The 16,655-nt window shown below is 34.3% G+C and overlaps 3 protein-coding genes across 3 annotated transcripts; 2 read left to right on the top strand and 1 right to left on the bottom strand.

Moving 5' to 3' along the window:
• Positions 1-21: 21 nt before the first annotated feature.
• Positions 22-1,901, bottom strand: LOC122531985 (surfeit locus protein 1). The gene is made up of 5 exons (XM_043660383.1): positions 1,395-1,901; positions 1,193-1,314; positions 929-1,114; positions 683-856; positions 22-627 (listed from the first exon to the last, which is right to left on the bottom strand). The coding sequence occupies exons 1-5, from the start codon at positions 1,611-1,613 to the stop codon at positions 411-413; spliced, it is 918 nt and encodes a 305-aa protein (XP_043516318.1). The 5' UTR covers positions 1,614-1,901; the 3' UTR covers positions 22-410.
• A 1,035-nt stretch (positions 1,902-2,936) lies between these two features.
• LOC122531992 lies at positions 2,937-4,213 on the top strand. The gene is made up of 3 exons (XM_043660395.1): positions 2,937-3,309; positions 3,614-3,767; positions 3,898-4,213. Exons 1-3 carry the CDS (start codon positions 3,261-3,263, stop codon positions 4,040-4,042), a joined length of 348 nt encoding a protein of 115 aa, XP_043516330.1. The 5' UTR covers positions 2,937-3,260; the 3' UTR covers positions 4,043-4,213.
• On the top strand, positions 4,061-14,842 carry LOC122531989 (cartilage oligomeric matrix protein). The gene is made up of 15 exons (XM_043660388.1): positions 4,061-4,353; positions 5,070-5,240; positions 5,328-5,554; positions 6,656-7,226; positions 7,347-7,432; positions 7,533-7,596; positions 8,475-8,691; positions 8,932-9,060; positions 9,140-9,416; positions 9,512-9,664; positions 9,771-10,152; positions 10,274-10,627; positions 10,702-10,929; positions 11,073-11,582; positions 12,038-14,842. The coding sequence occupies exons 1-15, from the start codon at positions 4,275-4,277 to the stop codon at positions 12,154-12,156; spliced, it is 3,567 nt and encodes a 1,188-aa protein (XP_043516323.1). The 5' UTR covers positions 4,061-4,274; the 3' UTR covers positions 12,157-14,842.
• Positions 14,843-16,655: the final 1,813 nt, after the last annotated feature.

A 16,655-nucleotide genomic window follows, 5' to 3' on the forward strand; every position in this document is an offset into this window, starting at 1 on the left:
GAAAAAGAAAGGAAGTCGATGTAGCATGTACATGGTGTATTTTCATATTTGTATCGTATATTTTCATATTTGTATTTTCTATGCTGACTTCTTCAATATAACTGTATACCATGACCATTGTTGACAATTTTGTTGGTAGTGGTTATCAGTGTTGTTATTATGATAATAAAAAGCGACATTTTTAACGAAGAACTGATACTCTCTTATTAATATAGAATATCCACTTATATTATAAAACAATCACAGTAATTTACTTTATTACTATTTACAAACAATTAACAATATACGATTTTTATATATACATTTTTTGTGATCGCGTCAATAGTACATGAAAAAGAGCATTAGTTATGCTATTTCTTGATAACTATCACTTTTATGCCTTTAAATGCATACCTGATGCCAACTTATTTTTATTGTGTTAATGGTATTCCCTTCATAAATTTCCTGTACCACATAAATGCAGTAGCTGCAGATAAACAGTACCATGTGAGCAGATAACTTAAATGCTCATTTCGTAATTCTATCATCGTTTGACCACCAATTGGGTATTGATTCAAATTCTTGTTAAAAACCATTTCAATGTATATAGGAGATGAGTTTCCCTTCTCAGCCATTTCATCTACATCTCTGGAAAATACACAAAGTTTTATTCGGAAATTATTGTACCAACATTTTCACGTACCTGTAATACCACAAATTCTGTTGCGGACGATTTTTCGGGATAAAACGTGGTCTTCTTTCTTTTAACCTTAAAATTCCTACAATTTCTTGTTCGTCTTGTATGTTAGCTTTCTGTATTTCTGGTGAATTTCTCATTGTTTTTGGAATCCAGCCACGATTCACCAAAATTGTTAAACTAGAAAATATTTTAAATTTTGGAATGAAAGAGAATTAAAAGTATATCCTTTTATAGAGTAATTGTACTTACTCTCTATCTGCCAATTTAAATGGTGTAATAATGTGATATCCTCTTTGTGATTGACTCCCAAAGTAGGTATCTGATGGTTTACCATCTTTTATTAGAGTTCTATATGCTGCCACAAATTCTTTGTCATATAAAAACTTTCCTCTTACTTTGATGGGATAATACTCCTTTGTATCCAAATCTTCTAAACTGAATAAAGTTTGTCATTGTCCCATATATATTCATAATACAAAATAAAATTCTATTGTGGTAATTCAATGATCTTACTTCTCTGGTAACTCAACAGGTTCAAAATTAGTACGGGTTTTCAGTTTTTCTACCAGGTCTGTTTTCCATTTAAGTCTTTGAACTTGCCACGTACCAAGCGCAAATGCAGTAATTGGTATGATCTGTTTTTAATATAATATAAAAAAACAATTACTTGTTTACACGAATTACCTATCTACGAGAGTTTTTGTTTTTATCTTACCAATAAGCAATATGCAGAAAAACCAATTTTTTCATCTGTTTCATAAACTTCGTACGATTCCGGTCCATAAATATCAGCTTTGTAAATGTTGCGTTTTGGTTTTTGATTCGTAATCTTATACCACCATCGAGATAATGTTTCTGTATTTATAGATCGCACAACAATAACATTATGTGAATTTCCTACTTTCGTAAAAATTCTTTTAATTACGAAATTCATTTCTGTCGCTTTACTACCTTGTAATGCACTGTATACCGTATATTATAAAGTACAGACATTGACTAAGGGAAGAATAGAGATCTGACATACAATAATTTTTCCTACATTTTGAGTCACCTGATCTGTCATCTATTTTTGTGCTATATTATTGTTGGTCTAACATAATAATTTGAATTAGAAATATGATCTTATAAATAAACTCGAGAACGTGATACATTATAATCTCGAATAAAGTGAATGATTGAAATAATTTCTCCTATTTTTAATGTGTATTTCGATTATAAACAATGCGTCCTCATGCGATTAATTTACATTTTATGTATTTCAAAGTTAGTGCTTCAACTATGTTCATGTACTATTTTGATTCAGACTTCAAACATAATTCATAAAAAATTAAACATCATTGGACGAAGTGTTTCAATTGAAGCAGAATTTCTAAATCTTTACACATCCTTTTTATAGATCAAAAGGGATATAAGAGAAAAGCTGGGGATTAAATTCAGAAGAAACAATTGCGAAGGTTCGAAAATTAATCCTTTTAATTGCCTTTTTTTACAAATAAAACTTTCGTCTAAGGACCTAAAAATGCTAGCGCTGCGAAGCGGTGAAACACTGGAAACTAATCGCTATCGCTGTCTTTGTCTATCGTGCAATATATATCTTTCCTTCTCACATACTATCACGCATTTTGCGCTACCGGTATGGAAGTTTACTCCTTTAAATAAATAAATACATATATTACTAGATTTAACAAGAAATTATAACAATAATTATTTATTAATATTAATGTTTAGCAAGATTTGACAACGACCGTTTGCTTCCATTAATCATTAACAACTGAGAATACAAAATATTTTCTGTTTCCTCATTTTAAATCAGTGTGGCCGCTGTTAAACTCGCTCTTTTAAATACTCGCGCCGCCACATCGGCGCGACACGTGCTGCCATCTATCGGATTTTTCCTTTTTACTTTTTTAGTTCCAGTTGAAATTGAGAGATGCTCAGATGGCAGCACAAGACATATTATCTATCCTTGTCGCACACTATTGCGCTTCTTGTCTACTGGATGGTGCTGCCATCTAAGCTCCTTTCAGTTCCCACTGAAACTAAAAGTGTAAAAAGTAAAAATCCAATAGATGGCAGCACACGACTTTTTATGTAGACAAAGAAAACAATATCGTGCAAGGAGGACAGAGATATATTGTGCGACAGACAAAGAATGAAATAATGTCTGTGACAAAGACAGCAATAGCAATTAGTTCCAACGCTTCACCGCTACGTGGCGCTAACATTTTAGAATCCGTGAATGGACCTAAATTTTATATTGTAAAAGAAATTAATTAAGAGGATCAATTTTCGAACTTTTGCAATTGTTTCCTCAGAACTGAATCCTCCAGCTTCTTACCTATATCCCTTTTGATCTATAAAATACGTGTATGAAGATTTATAAATTCTACTCAATCAAAGTATTTCAGTAAATAACATTTGATTTCTCACAAAGTGCATTCGAAATTTAGGTCAAAATTTTTTACAAACATGGAAGTGTGTACAATAAATTTCACATAGAGCTTTGACTAGGAATCTTTATTTAATCGATTAAATATTAACAATTATTGTATATTCCTATCTCATATGCAACACAAAACTGATGAACTTAGGCATGATCATGTACTCGGAATTAATTGATACATTTTTTGGTATGTAAGCATAAAATCCAATGATGATTCTTTAATTATGTGGAAGTCCGTTTATTTCCTATAAACTTGTTTGTGATACATCTTTCAATTAGTTTATTCACAATATTCGCTTTAAATTAGTATATAATATATGTGTGTGTGTGTGTGTCAAGAATTTTTAAAATCGCAATATCCTCAGAGATGAAAGAATCACCATTGAATTGCATAAAGGACAAGTTTCGTGGGCGTGTAAATATCGTGAAGTAACCTTGTCTCTATAAAAAAAGAAATCAAGGAAGATTAATCTCGATGACTTTCCTTACAGTATACATTGAAAACTTAAATCGCACATTCTGCGAGAATTATTTGCATGAAAAGAACACAAGAATCATTCCATGCAATTGTAACAACTTTCAACATGACGTATCTTGCATTATGCTGTTTAATTCAACAATGATGTACGTATGGCAAACAACCAAGTAAGGGTAAACAATAAATATTAATTTTGCGCATATAATTTTTCGTAAGTTCTGTAAAACTTATAAATTCTATTTAATGATTATTTTTGTGTTTAAGATGAGGGCGTAACACTGATTTTTAATCTTTCAGCTTGATCGCGATTACGAAAATGGTGAGGAGAGGTGTCGATAAAGTTAATTATTCACGAAACGTGCGATTGATATGTCAATTCCTCTCGTTCTATATGCCACGGACAACGACTCTGTACTCGGAAATTCCCGTGGGTGAGTTATAAAGTCGTCGGTAGGCTTTTCCATGTCTCAGTCGATCAACGTCCCGCCAACGTCCGCGCGATCTATTTATTCGTTCAAGATCAGTATGTGCTCGCTCGAATCGATTCGCCGTAAAAATAAACCGTAAACACGACGTGAAAAAGAACAATCAACCCGGCAGGTCGATCCCTTGAGAAAATAATCGATTAATTCGAAAGAAGATAATAAAGACGAGGGGGAACGGTGATTTTAAAAATGAACGTTATCGCGTCGTTGATCGCCGCGATATTCTTCGTTGCTTATGTCGCCGATTCGAGTGTTACACCGGATGAAGGTAAGACGATTATTATTTGGTGTTTTCTGTTTTTCATAGTTGCTGTACAGCCTACTTGAACAAGAGATTTAAAAACAAAAATGGAGGATCGACAGAAATGACATGAGGAAAAAGATCAGTGAAAAAGATCAGAGACTGTTGCTGCTTCAATTGTCTCTCTAGGTGATAAAGTAAAAATTTTCTTGCAACTCTTTTTTTTTTTTTTCTTTTTTGTTATGCTATCAAAGATAGAATGAACTATACGTTAAACGACTACATGTGTCTATACTGTCTATTTGAATTAGTTTTTCTCTGTCGTGTTTCACTATCATTTTTATCCTACGATTAGAAAAACAGTAGTAAACTTACAGTATAGCAAAACAGTGACCGTAGAACTGTTCCCATACGGGTGTTTACGGTATTGCAAACCAGTCCCCATGCAGCTCGACAAGAAACCCGGTAACGGCACGCAGGGAACGCTAAATAGTTTTTACAACGGCTCAACTTGAAATGACTATTTCGATGCTTGCCAATTATGGAGGTAGACTTGCCAATTTTCAATTAGGTATCGAACGATCAAACTGTCGAACGATCTTTAAGTCACCAATCCTCTTTCAATCGTTTGATGAACGACAAGTAAAATCAATAGTTTCAACGCAATCTTCATGAACGCAACAAAAATTTGTTTAAATTTAATTTCACGTTTCCTCGCGTTGTGTTTGCGACATGTTTCATAGAATTGACGACAAACCTCCGAGAAACATGGGACAACGATTTTGTGATTGCCATATCGAACGTTAAATCGAGGAAGAAGCAATCGGAGGCAACGGTTGATATTCTTCTAGCCGTGAAATACGAAAGGTCTAAGAAGAAACTGGTACTTATACTCGACAGGCGAAGTAAACGAGGTATGAAATACAATGAGTCGTCAAGTTCTCACAAATAATCGTCTCTCTGTTATTGTTTTTGATTTGATGAATTTTACTTGGTTCCAGTGATCTTCGAAAGTATCGACAAGGATGGCCATCGAACTGCAGAACACCTTAACTTGGAAACGCCGAACGTGAATTCTCTATTGAAAAATATAATCGTCCTCGTGCGTCAGAATCAACCTGATCCGCGAATGGACGTTTACATTGATTGCGTCTACCAAGGCGTGATACCATTGAGGAAGAGCTTTCGAAAGTTGGCAGACAATGAAGATAACTCTCTTGTAGAGGCGGTGAGTTTTTGTTTCATAAGCGGAATTATGTCGCCGAGTTTATTAAAAAGTAAATGTAATCTAAATATCATATGTAGGATATAAATTTTATATTTATATAATATTTATAATATTCTAATATTATATTTATAATATTTATAATATTCTAATATTATATAATATTTAATAAATATATATTATATTTATATAAATAATTATAATTATATATTTTGTAATTATATTTATATAAATATTATATAATATTTAATAAATATATATTATATTTATATAAATAATTATATTTGTATATTTTATATTTATATAATTATATATAATTTTTATTTTAAATTAATATTTTCCTTGAAGAAATGCTTCAAGATTTTTTTGAACATAGATGCTTGACCCAGGAACATCAATATTGGAAGTAATTATTCGAGCCAACGTTACGTTAAATGTTAAAAATTCAGATGTCCTTTCAAACATTGAGTAATGATGCAGATCGAGGCGAATTACTTACATGTTATAATTGCTTCTTTCCTTTTGTCCTCACAATTTTTTCGTTTTTTTTTTTTTTTTTTTTTTTTTTTTTGTTATTACAGAACAAACGACCAAAATACATTCTTTCGTCTGTCATCAAGAATTTCACGGCTGTTAACAGAGAGAACCGGTGACGTTAGATCTCGTAGGATGATGCCATTCCAAATATGGCGGGTCAGTCCAAGGCTGCTCGCCTTTATTACGTATAGCTGCGTTAACTCGCGTAACGCATTTAAGCATAGTGAATCGATTTCGATTCGCTTAGACAGACTTCATCCTTATTGAATATTCACGGCCCACTTTCTTCTGCATAGAAGAGAAGTCGCGTAATTCGTAATTTTTTTTTAATGGTAGAAAGGGCGAGCATTTCGTTCTTCTGCCTCTATTCCCTCACTCCTCATCTCTTTTCGTCATTCGATATTCATGGAAAAAAAAAAAACCGGTTCACATACAAATCGTCTCAGCTTCCCTCCCCCTCCTCCTCTAAATGACGTTGCGTTTCGTAAAAATCCACTTGTTTACCATTGAAGATAATTCCCCGACGTAGAGAATTTAATTGTTAATTCTTAAAAATCGTGTTTTCAGTTCAGAGAAAGGAGGAGCCAGGTGAAGGTGTATCCATTGTCATCAATTATCGACGCCCTGAAGCAAGAAAACTGTCCGGACAATTTGGCCGATATGGACACGTTGTCGAGTTTCTTCAAGCACAAAGAACCTCACCAATTGATTGCAAGCCCTGCAACGAGCAACCACTCGGATGAGAGTTTCGAGGAGTCCGACATAGATCAATATCGCGTAAAATTAAATAACAAGGAAAATCATCGTCGTCGGTCGAAAGAGCACGAAGTCTCAGACACGTTCGAAGACGCTGATCAGTCCGAAGATTTCAGTGATTCAGACTTCAAGCAGTCACGCCGATCGAATCGCGATAAATATCGTTCTACGAACGAGTTTGAAGCTGATCGGGGAGTTGCTCCGAGCCACGAGAAACGTTTGCATCAGAGGACACCATCTGGACGCATCGTCGTGCCTCGTCACGAGATATCCGCGGAATTGAGTCGTAATAATTACGATGAACTGGATGCATCGAGTCAGGCGAATTACAAACGGGTTCCGAGAAGAGGGGACATAGGGATTCAAAGTCTGGACGAAAGAGGTAAGATATTTGAATCGAGGTGAAACAGAAATGAAACGCTTAGATTCTTCTTTTTTCTTTTTTTTTTTTATCTCTGACGATTTTAATAAAACGTCGAAACGAAACTTTGACTTTTCGTAGTTTGCCTGACGGACAATCAAATCGTGAAGACGCTGAACGAGCTGATCGAAGCGACTAAGAAGGTCTGGAGAGAAATAGAATTGAACGTGAGTAACGACGTCGTCAATTATTCAAGAATATTTAATAGACAGTTCTTGATTGTGTTTTTTTTCTTTCTTTTTTTTTGTTTTTTTTTTTTTGTTTCAGAGACTGGAAACACAACACCTTCGGCAATTAATTGAAAATTGCGCAGCTTGTCGCGTACCACTTGGTGGGTATTGAAAGAATTACATAAACGAAAGATATCTTTATTGTTAATTTTCTTGTTTTTTTTTTCTACTTGTTCTTCGACAATACCCTCATTTTTTTTATCTTTTTCGATATTTTTTTTTTTATCTTTCGAGAGAAATCTTTTTCTTTTTTCCTTTTCTGCTTCTATGCACAGCAATGATCTACGCAAGTGTAACAAATACAATAGCTCATGATTATAGACGACGAGAGAGCATCTACATAAATGTATAACACGACCTGACATTGCAATAAATGTGTATTTCTTGCAAAATGGAACAATGTTGTGACTCGTATTCTTATTTTTCTAAGGGAGTGATTGGGAATAAAATCCCTTGAATCACAAGAATCAATCCGAACGATCGGTAAGCTGCGTAATTCAGTCGGGAGAAATCGCGTCTTAACTCGAAGCAAACTAATACTTAAATCGAAGAGAATATTATTGATAATACAAGGATTAACCCGAGAAGGAAATCAACTAGAATACTATTGTTAAATCGTTATAAAAGATTTCTTCACAGAAGGGCTAAGACAATGTTGTCAATGGTAAAATGACTAACTTGCAGCAACTGTTTTGCAATGACGTAACAACGATACGAAACACTCGAGACAGCAAGTGGAACAATTGGATTATTGATTCTTCTATAATTCTTCTCTGTGGGAAAAAGTCTGTGATGCCAATTAATCTTCGGTAGAGACTAATTAGTTATAGATTAATCGTCAGTAATTGTAGCGTTAGAGATGTATCCCGAGAAAATCAGGCGGAAATCAGAAATCGAGTCGCAATGTGGTCGCAATGAGGTTTCTTCTTCTTGCGAATAGCGATATCCTGACAAGTTCCTGATCCTGGTAATTCCACAGTTCCACCGACGACCACGACGGCAGCTCCTCCTCCTAGTTGCGATTACAAATCGCCCTGCTTCCCGGGAGCTGACTGCCGTAACACGCCACGTGGACCACAGTGCGGAGCATGCCCGCCGGATTACACCGGCGATGGATATCGTTGCATGAAAATTAGTTGCGCGCACAACCCTTGCTTTCACGGTGTCCGTTGCTACGACCGCGCGGATGGATATAGGTACGAGTAGAAATTATTTCATTTCATATTGTAACGACACAGTTCCGTCGGCGGTTATATTGTTTCGGATGTACATACACGCGTGTATGTACGTGTAGCTGATGGTAGAGTCATCAGTGGTGTCTAGACCTGGGACTTGAGGGCGAGAATTTAGAATTGTTTGTTTAAAATAAGGGAGGCGGCTACGGACTACACGCGTGCATGGACTAGACTGTAACGAATGAAATAAACGTCTTTCAGCTGTGGGAAATGCCCTAACGGTTATATAGGTGATGGTAAATACTGTGAACGACGCAGAAATCACTGCGAGCCTCATCCTTGTTACCCGGAAGTGCAATGCGAACCAATTCTTTATCCACCGTACTTTAGGTAATGAAAATAAACATGTCGAACATATTCTTGTTCAGTCAGTTAGACCTGTATATTATATGTATCCAATGATTTTTAGATGCGGCTCTTGCCCAAGCGGGTTTATCGGTAACGGTTCTACGTGTGTTGACGTAAATGAATGCGAGTTGGCACAGCCCTGTCATCCGGGTGTTCGATGCATCAATCTTCGTCCAGGATTTCGATGCGACACTTGCCCATCCGGGTATACCGGGACGATAGTCGAAGGGATCGGTTTGGAGATCGCACAGGCTCGCAAGCAAGTTTGCCAGGACATAAATGAATGCGACAGTAACAACGGTGGATGCGATCCATACATGGAGTGCATCAATACAGAGGTGATTTACTGGCAATTTCGTTTCTGCAGTTGTACACCTTGATATACATATTTTACTAAATATTATCATTTTCACCTCGGTAAATTTTGTTTTAGGGTTCGTACAGATGTGGTGCTTGCAGAGCAGGTTTTCTGGGGAACCAAACAGTTGGCTGTCATCCTAGTCACAGTGTCTGTCCAGATTTAGTAACCATGTGCGATGTAAATGCCGAGTGTGTCTGCATCGATACCACCGAGTACTCGTGCAAGGTAAGAAGATAAATCATTCAAGTTCTTTCGAAGTTCTGGAGGAAACAATTGGATTATATTATATATGAAATTCGGGAATTTCTATCAAAAGACACACAATTTTTAGTGTCGCGTTGGATGGGCAGGAAATGGACTGACCTGTGGTCTCGACAGAGACAGCGATGGTATTCCTGACAGAAACCTCCAATGTCACGATCGACGTTGTCGTATGGACAATTGCCCGTTAATACCAAACAGTGGCCAAGAGGACGCGGACAGAGACGGTTTAGGCGATGCCTGTGATCCAGACGCTGATAACGATGGCGTTCTGAACTCTTCGGACAACTGTCCTTTAATTTCGAATCCTGGCCAAGAGGACACCGATCGTGACGGTCCCGACACCATCGGTGACGTTTGCGATAATTGCCCTCTAGTGAGAAACCCGAAGCAGGAAGATACCGACGACGATGGCATCGGTGATGCTTGCGACAGCGACATAGATAACGACGGTAAAAAATGGAAAACTGTGTTTTAGATAAACTTAATTAATCAACGCATTAATTCTAAAAAGATTACGTAACTTTTGTAATTGATTACGTACTTTTGTAAATAACATTTCAAATTTTATAGGTATTTTCAATAACGAAGACAACTGTCCGAAAAGAAAGAATCCAAATCAAGGTGATCAAGATATGGACGGTATTGGCGACGCCTGTGACAACTGTCCTTACAGCTATAATGAGGACCAATCGGACCAAGACGGGGATGGGGTAGGCGATGCTTGCGACAACGACAACGATAGGGACAGAGACGGTGTGCAAGACGATAGAGACAATTGTCCTGACATCGCGAATCCAGGACAAAATGACGACGACCACGACGGCAGAGGGAACGAATGCGACGATGATATGGACAATGATGGTGTGCCCAATTCGATTGACAATTGTCCCTATGTTTATAATCCAGATCAACGTCACACTCATCGTAAGTGAAGTGCTCATCGAAACTGGTAGAAATTATCATGTAAGAATCTGAAAAGAAGTTACGCGTCATTTCAGATCAGCATGTTGGTGATGCTTGCTGGAACGACAATGATAACGACACTGTGAAGAATACACTTGACAATTGTCCCAACAACAGTTTGATTTGGACGACAGATTTTAGAAAGTATACTACAATTGCTCTAGACCCTGTTGGCACTGCTCAGGAAGATCCTGTTTGGGTAATACACAACGAAGGCGCTGAGATCCAGCAGCTTGTGAACAGTGACCCCGGGATTGCCATTGGTAATTTATACTAATTCATATCAACTAAAAGTACAGTACATGAAATTTTGTTTCCTTGAGATTGTCGTTTAATTATCGATCATGTTGAAGAAGGAATTTACTACAACTCGTTCGTCCTCTTAACTTCAAATCTTCACCAACAGGTCCGGATACATTCAGCGGTGTAGATTTCGAGGGTACGTTCTTCGTGGACGACGACGGAGACGACGACTCTGTTGGTTTCGTGTTTTCTTATCAGGACAACCGTAGATTCTATATCGTATCCTGGAAAAAGCGTCAACAACCGTATTGGATGCCGACGCCATTCAGAGCGGTAGGGGATCCTGGAATTTTCTTGAAACTCGTCGACTCGAGCACAGGGCCTGGAGAAATTCTTAGGAACAGTCTCTGGCATAATCAAGATACACCCAATCAAGTGAAGATCCTTTGGCACGATCCGAAGAAAATCGGATGGAAAGAAAGAACCCCGTATAGATGGCAATTATTACATAGACCCAAGATCGGTCTGATTAGGTTTAGACTTTATCAAGGGAAACAGCTGATGGCCGACTCGGGGAACGTTTACGATTCGACGCTGAAAGGTGGCAAATTGGGCGTTTACTGTTTCTCCCAAGAAAAGATCACTTGGTCCAATTTGCTATACGTGTGTAAAGGTAAGCTTTTGTTTGTATGGCTATTGAAGATTTAATAAGTAAAGCTGATGCAAGAATCAAGAATTAAATAATTAACGAAATGGAATTTACATTAGTTTTGACATTATTAGTTAGAAGAAATGAAGTGATCTCAAGAAATAAAATATATACATTCTTTAACTATTTACAATTCAACACAAAACTTTTAGATTATATTTAGATGTGAAATTGCGAAACAGAATCTCTAGTATTTTCGTGTTTAATGGTTCAGTGATAAAATTGGTATAAAGATTCAAGTTTCTTTTTCAATACAGTAACCAGTATTTAATTTAAATTTGTGTAAAAAGAAGATATACAAAATATTAACAAATCGACAATCTAAACTGAATAATAATCTAATAAACATTCGTACTTTGAAAACAAAAAACAAATCCTCTATCTCTATAAGATTTCTCAACTTTTATGGAATTTTTCAGAAACTGTCCCACAATCAGTATGGAATGAGTTGCCGGAGAACTTGAAAAGGGAAGTGGACGTAGAGATGAGTAACGAAATAAGATCTCAGTACAATCAACAATCTATCTATTACGATTAATATAAATCTATCAATTGCTTCTCGAAATTTATTTCATTATCTTGGACAAATGTCGCCTGTTTAAACCGGGTATCACGGATTTGGTTCGTTTCTTACAGTGAAAACTGAAAAATATTCTTTGCCTACATGTATATTTGTGATTTTTCACTCGCATGTGGCCAAACTTTATTCTGAAATTTCGCGTTTCATTTCCTCTTTTATTTCTTTCTTTTCTTCTTTTTTTTTTTGAATTTCAAGTTTTGTAACATTTAAGTGTACGTTAATTAAAGATACAACGTGACAAATACCTTTTAATGAACCTTCATCAGTTAAGGACGAGTAAAATCTATACGAGGGAAATATCTTAAAAATAGATTATATCTTGCGGAATGTGTGCAATGAACGCTTAATCCTACAATTAACAGGGGAAGACTAAGATTAAATGTGCGCTTTTCGAACGATTCGAATCAGATTCATTAGATTTATTATATCACGATTTGGTGTGTAGACGTGTGCAGAGACGTATGAAAGATTAGTTTAGCTTTTATGAGAAATGGATAATTTTAGATTTCTTACTTTCGCTAATTTTGGGTGAGAGTCGTAGGTTTAAAATTAAATGTCAAAAGCAGCAGAAGTTAATTCTAAAATATTTAGAAATGTCTTCTGCTTTGCCTAATTTTAATCTAATAAGAATTAAATACATGAAATAAATTGATAAATAAGCTGACAATATAGATGGTTGGATCGTCTAAGTTTGCAATGTTAACGTTACTAGTTTAATTCATAGTAATTAGCAAGAACTGTTCTTTTTCATGATTGTTTTGTTGCAATGTAATTGTAATATAATTGCAATTTGATTTGGTAGTTATGACAATATATACAGGAAGAGAAAAATCTACATTTCTAAAAGCTTCAGGAATATATAATATTAAAAATTGAAATTAAATAAAAGAAGCATGCATGATTAATTTCGCAATTTAAAAACAATAAACATAACAAATACTATCTAAGCAATTATCTTCTAGATTTCCAATAGATAGTAAATTTTCGAAATGTTAGATTCTTCTTTGATATCCTGTATACATATATGTAGGTATGTGTACATAAATAATCCAAAAATAGTTTCACGTGCTTTCGTTGCCTTCTACTTTAAAAAAACAAGTCTAATTTGCGTTAAAATGTAATAAATTTTAAACTAATTAATTTATATCTTAAATTTTCCAACTTTATTAATTTAAATTTCAAATTTTTTTTTTTTCATTCTAATAATGAATGATTCTAATCTTTAATGTTTCGAAACAGTTTTTATAGCTAAATTACACGTTTCACAATCGACTTACAATTGGTCATCACCAGTTCAAAAAACGCACATCTAAATCGTTCCCTCTTTTTTTTTTTAAGTGATTGACAAAGTCGATCGGAGTGCCTGAAAAAATTCGTCGTTTCAATGGTATACATCGTACACATTTAAAACGTTTTCCCACATTTTTGTGCTTTCCTCTAACGAAATGGCTACTTACTTACAACATTATGAAACAACGAAGCTCTTCACGATATTGAAAAAACTATACATATATAGAGAATTCGTATAAGAAAATGTCTACTACAGAGAGTTAAATGTAAATTTACTTTCTTAAAATATCATTACTATATTGAAATGTTATGAAAGGAAATGTAATTCTCATGAAATTGATCAACGACGTTAGAAAGAACATTGTATGTGATAGAAAGAACAATTGTCAAAATATTTCTACCTGTTGTGTTTGGATGAAGAATTGGGCATAGTTTATTAATGATGTGCTGTATATTGCGAGGTATCAAATAAATATAATAAATATCGAAATAAATAACGCACAAGTGTACACGATAATTAGGCCCATTACAAATTAAAAAAAAAAGACATTTTCTATCGTGAATAAGATTTTATTGCACTCTTCTTTCTCCGATTTATGCGATAAATTTACTTAACAAATTTTCCCATTTGTGCCCTATTAATCCACATTCGTTGCAATTTATAAACAGAAAAGATAAGGAAACATTACGTACACATTATAAAAATAATTGTATATATTGTAAAAATATATTCTTCGAAGCAATCAATTTTTCTTTTCGTCAAATTTTTTCCAAGGAAAAATCAAAACGATAAGTTTTCAACTTGAATAAATAATTATAAAAAAAATAATAATTCAAGTATAATGTTTAATCGCATAAATTGAAGGACGAACGAGAGGAATAATCTCTTGCCGCAATTACAAAAAGTTGCAAATATACTTTTATAAAAGTATATTTATAATACTCTTCACGAAGCAAGGTAAATACTTGAAAAGAAAACTATTTGGTTTTGACAAACCACTTTGCTTATGAGTTCTCCTATCTATTCAATATGCTACGTCAATATTTTGCATCGGAACGTAAAATTTCGTTATTATGTATAAATAGTCAAAGTCTAGAGATCGTAATTAAAAATGCAATTTAACTTTATATTTACACTAAGGAACATATAGATACGATTTGTCGAAACTACGGCAATTCCTTTTCTGAGGGAATCCTTTTTTTTTAATTTTTTTTTTTTTTTAATAAATCAGAATATCGAGGAAATGGAAGTTGTATTTTAAATGCACTAACCATCGAAAGAGGCCGAATAAATATTATACAACTATTATAAAATAGCATGTACAAGATACTTACAAATAAAGATATTTACAAAATGAATAATCTACTTATTGTTAGAATCGAACATACATAGAATGTTGAAAAAACAAAGATTTTGTAACTTTGAAAGTTTATAGTACTTTTTACAATTTTTATAGCACACTGGTATTACTATAAACTTTTAAAATATCATACTCTTTTGTTCCTTGGCATTCCATCTATGTTACATACAGAAATTTCAATAAAAATAAAATACTAACGTTGCTCTATTAATTAACCCATTATCTGCAATTTGAAGGATTATAAAAAGAAATCTGTGAATAAATTTCATTCTTTCAGTAGTAATTTCCAAATGAAGATGCATGCTTCTTGAAAATATATGCACTGAATATTTTAAATATATTTTTTGATTAAATACATTAAAATGAAAATCAGAGAAAATAGAAATTGACAGCTAATGGGTTCGTAATCTTATATTTTCTTAGAGTTGTCAGAGAGAAAATATGATATTACTAATTGTAAAATGTTTCTGATTGATTTTTTTAAAAGCGTATTCTGTGACTAAAGAAAAAGAAAGAGAAGAAGAAGAAGAAGAAGAAGAAGAAGAAGAAGAAGAAGAAGAAGAAAGAGGAGAAGAAGAAGATGAAGAAGATGAAGAAGATGAAGAAGAAGAAGAAAAAATGGAAGAAGAAAAGTAGAATATGTATTTTAGTTCGTCATAAGCGAGAAGACAGTCAATCGACGAAGTTTAATAATATAAATTTCTCCGAGTCTTAGAGTAAAGTTCGTTTCGCACGATTCACGTATATAAGGTGTTTCGAAAAATTCTGATCAAACCTCAAAACTATACTTTATGTAAAAAAAAACTAGAAAACGAGGGAAACAATATAAACATGAATTGACTGCAAAAAATAAAACGCTCGGGAAACAAAATTACAGATAATATAGGAGATACTACCTAAACATCAGAATTTTTACATTATACATACGTGTTCTATTGATTAGAGAGAAAATGATTGTTACTTTTAATAATAAGATGTCTCTAAAATATTTCTCAGAAGAAAGATGATCGAATGCTTTCGAACGATTAAGTTAATCAATTCGAAATTGATTGTAACACGAAGTTAAAACGTCGGATATTTTTTGCAGCCGAGCATTATTTTCGAAACACCCGAAGAGTTAAAATTTAAACGAAAAACTCGATTTTAACGAGTGCAACGGACAGTTGAGCCTGTTCTGGTTCGCACGCGTTATGGCAGTGGTCGCTCAGAGCTTGATCGCTAAGGCAGTTGAGCGCTATTCAAACGAAAGAAAAAAAGAGCAAGAATCATCTGCAAAGAATCTTCTTCGAGAACACACTCTCGTTCGATAAGAAGTTCATTCGTATTTGTTTCCTAGCGTACCAGCTATAATATAGATAAAATAAATAAATCTGATATTAATTCGCACGACGACAACGTTTATGTTTTTCCTTTGATACACGGACAAAAGTCGTAACGTAAAGGGACTCAATTTTCCTCAATTATGAAATGAAATTTTTATGAAAATTTACAAGTTGGTTTATTGGTAATTTTGATGTTAAGTGTAATATTCGACTTCCTGTAAATAGTAAATTTCTCGACAATAAACTTTTTGTTTAACGAATGAACCAAGGGTATAAAAATTTGGTACGAACAAATATGTTAAACAGCAAAAATGACAAACGTGTTGTTTGATCATTGCAATATTAACACTGTAACAACTACTGTGACATGACTCTAAGAGAACCTGTCTGGTTGTTATAGTGCTAAAGTCGTTTAATATCCAAAACGTCCCTTTGCATTTCAACTTTCCTATACATGTTCGCATTACGTTCACTTTCTTTTCAA

The sequence above is a fragment of the Frieseomelitta varia genome, unplaced genomic scaffold (genome assembly GCF_011392965.1).
Source record: "Frieseomelitta varia isolate USP_RPSP 00005682 unplaced genomic scaffold, Fvar_1.2 scaffold_429, whole genome shotgun sequence".
Lineage (NCBI taxonomy): Eukaryota > Metazoa > Arthropoda > Insecta > Hymenoptera > Apidae > Frieseomelitta > Frieseomelitta varia.

Bases quoted from the DNA above. Each gene is read 5' to 3' on its own strand.
- LOC122531985 (XM_043660383.1), bottom strand. From the start codon at position 1,613: ATGAATTTCGTAATTAAAAGAATTTTTACGAAAGTAGGAAATTCACAT. The intron at 857-928 runs GTAAGTACAATT...AATATTTTCTAG, and splicing joins TTTAAATTGGCAGATAGAGA to TTTAACAATTTTGGTGAATC. The intron at 628-682 runs GTACGTGAAAAT...TGTATTTTCCAG, and splicing joins CAGAATTTGTGGTATTACAG to AGATGTAGATGAAATGGCTG.
- LOC122531989 (XM_043660388.1), top strand. From the start codon at position 4,275: ATGAACGTTATCGCGTCGTTGATCGCCGCGATATTCTTCGTTGCTTAT. The intron at 5,241-5,327 runs GTATGAAATACA...ACTTGGTTCCAG, and splicing joins CGACAGGCGAAGTAAACGAG to TGATCTTCGAAAGTATCGAC. The intron at 7,597-8,474 runs GTGGGTATTGAA...GTAATTCCACAG, and splicing joins AGCTTGTCGCGTACCACTTG to TTCCACCGACGACCACGACG.
- LOC122531992 (XM_043660395.1), top strand. From the start codon at position 3,261: ATGAACTTAGGCATGATCATGTACTCGGAATTAATTGATACATTTTTT. The intron at 3,310-3,613 runs GTATGTAAGCAT...CTTTCCTTACAG, and splicing joins ATTAATTGATACATTTTTTG to TATACATTGAAAACTTAAAT. The intron at 3,768-3,897 runs GTAAGGGTAAAC...TTAATCTTTCAG, and splicing joins TACGTATGGCAAACAACCAA to CTTGATCGCGATTACGAAAA.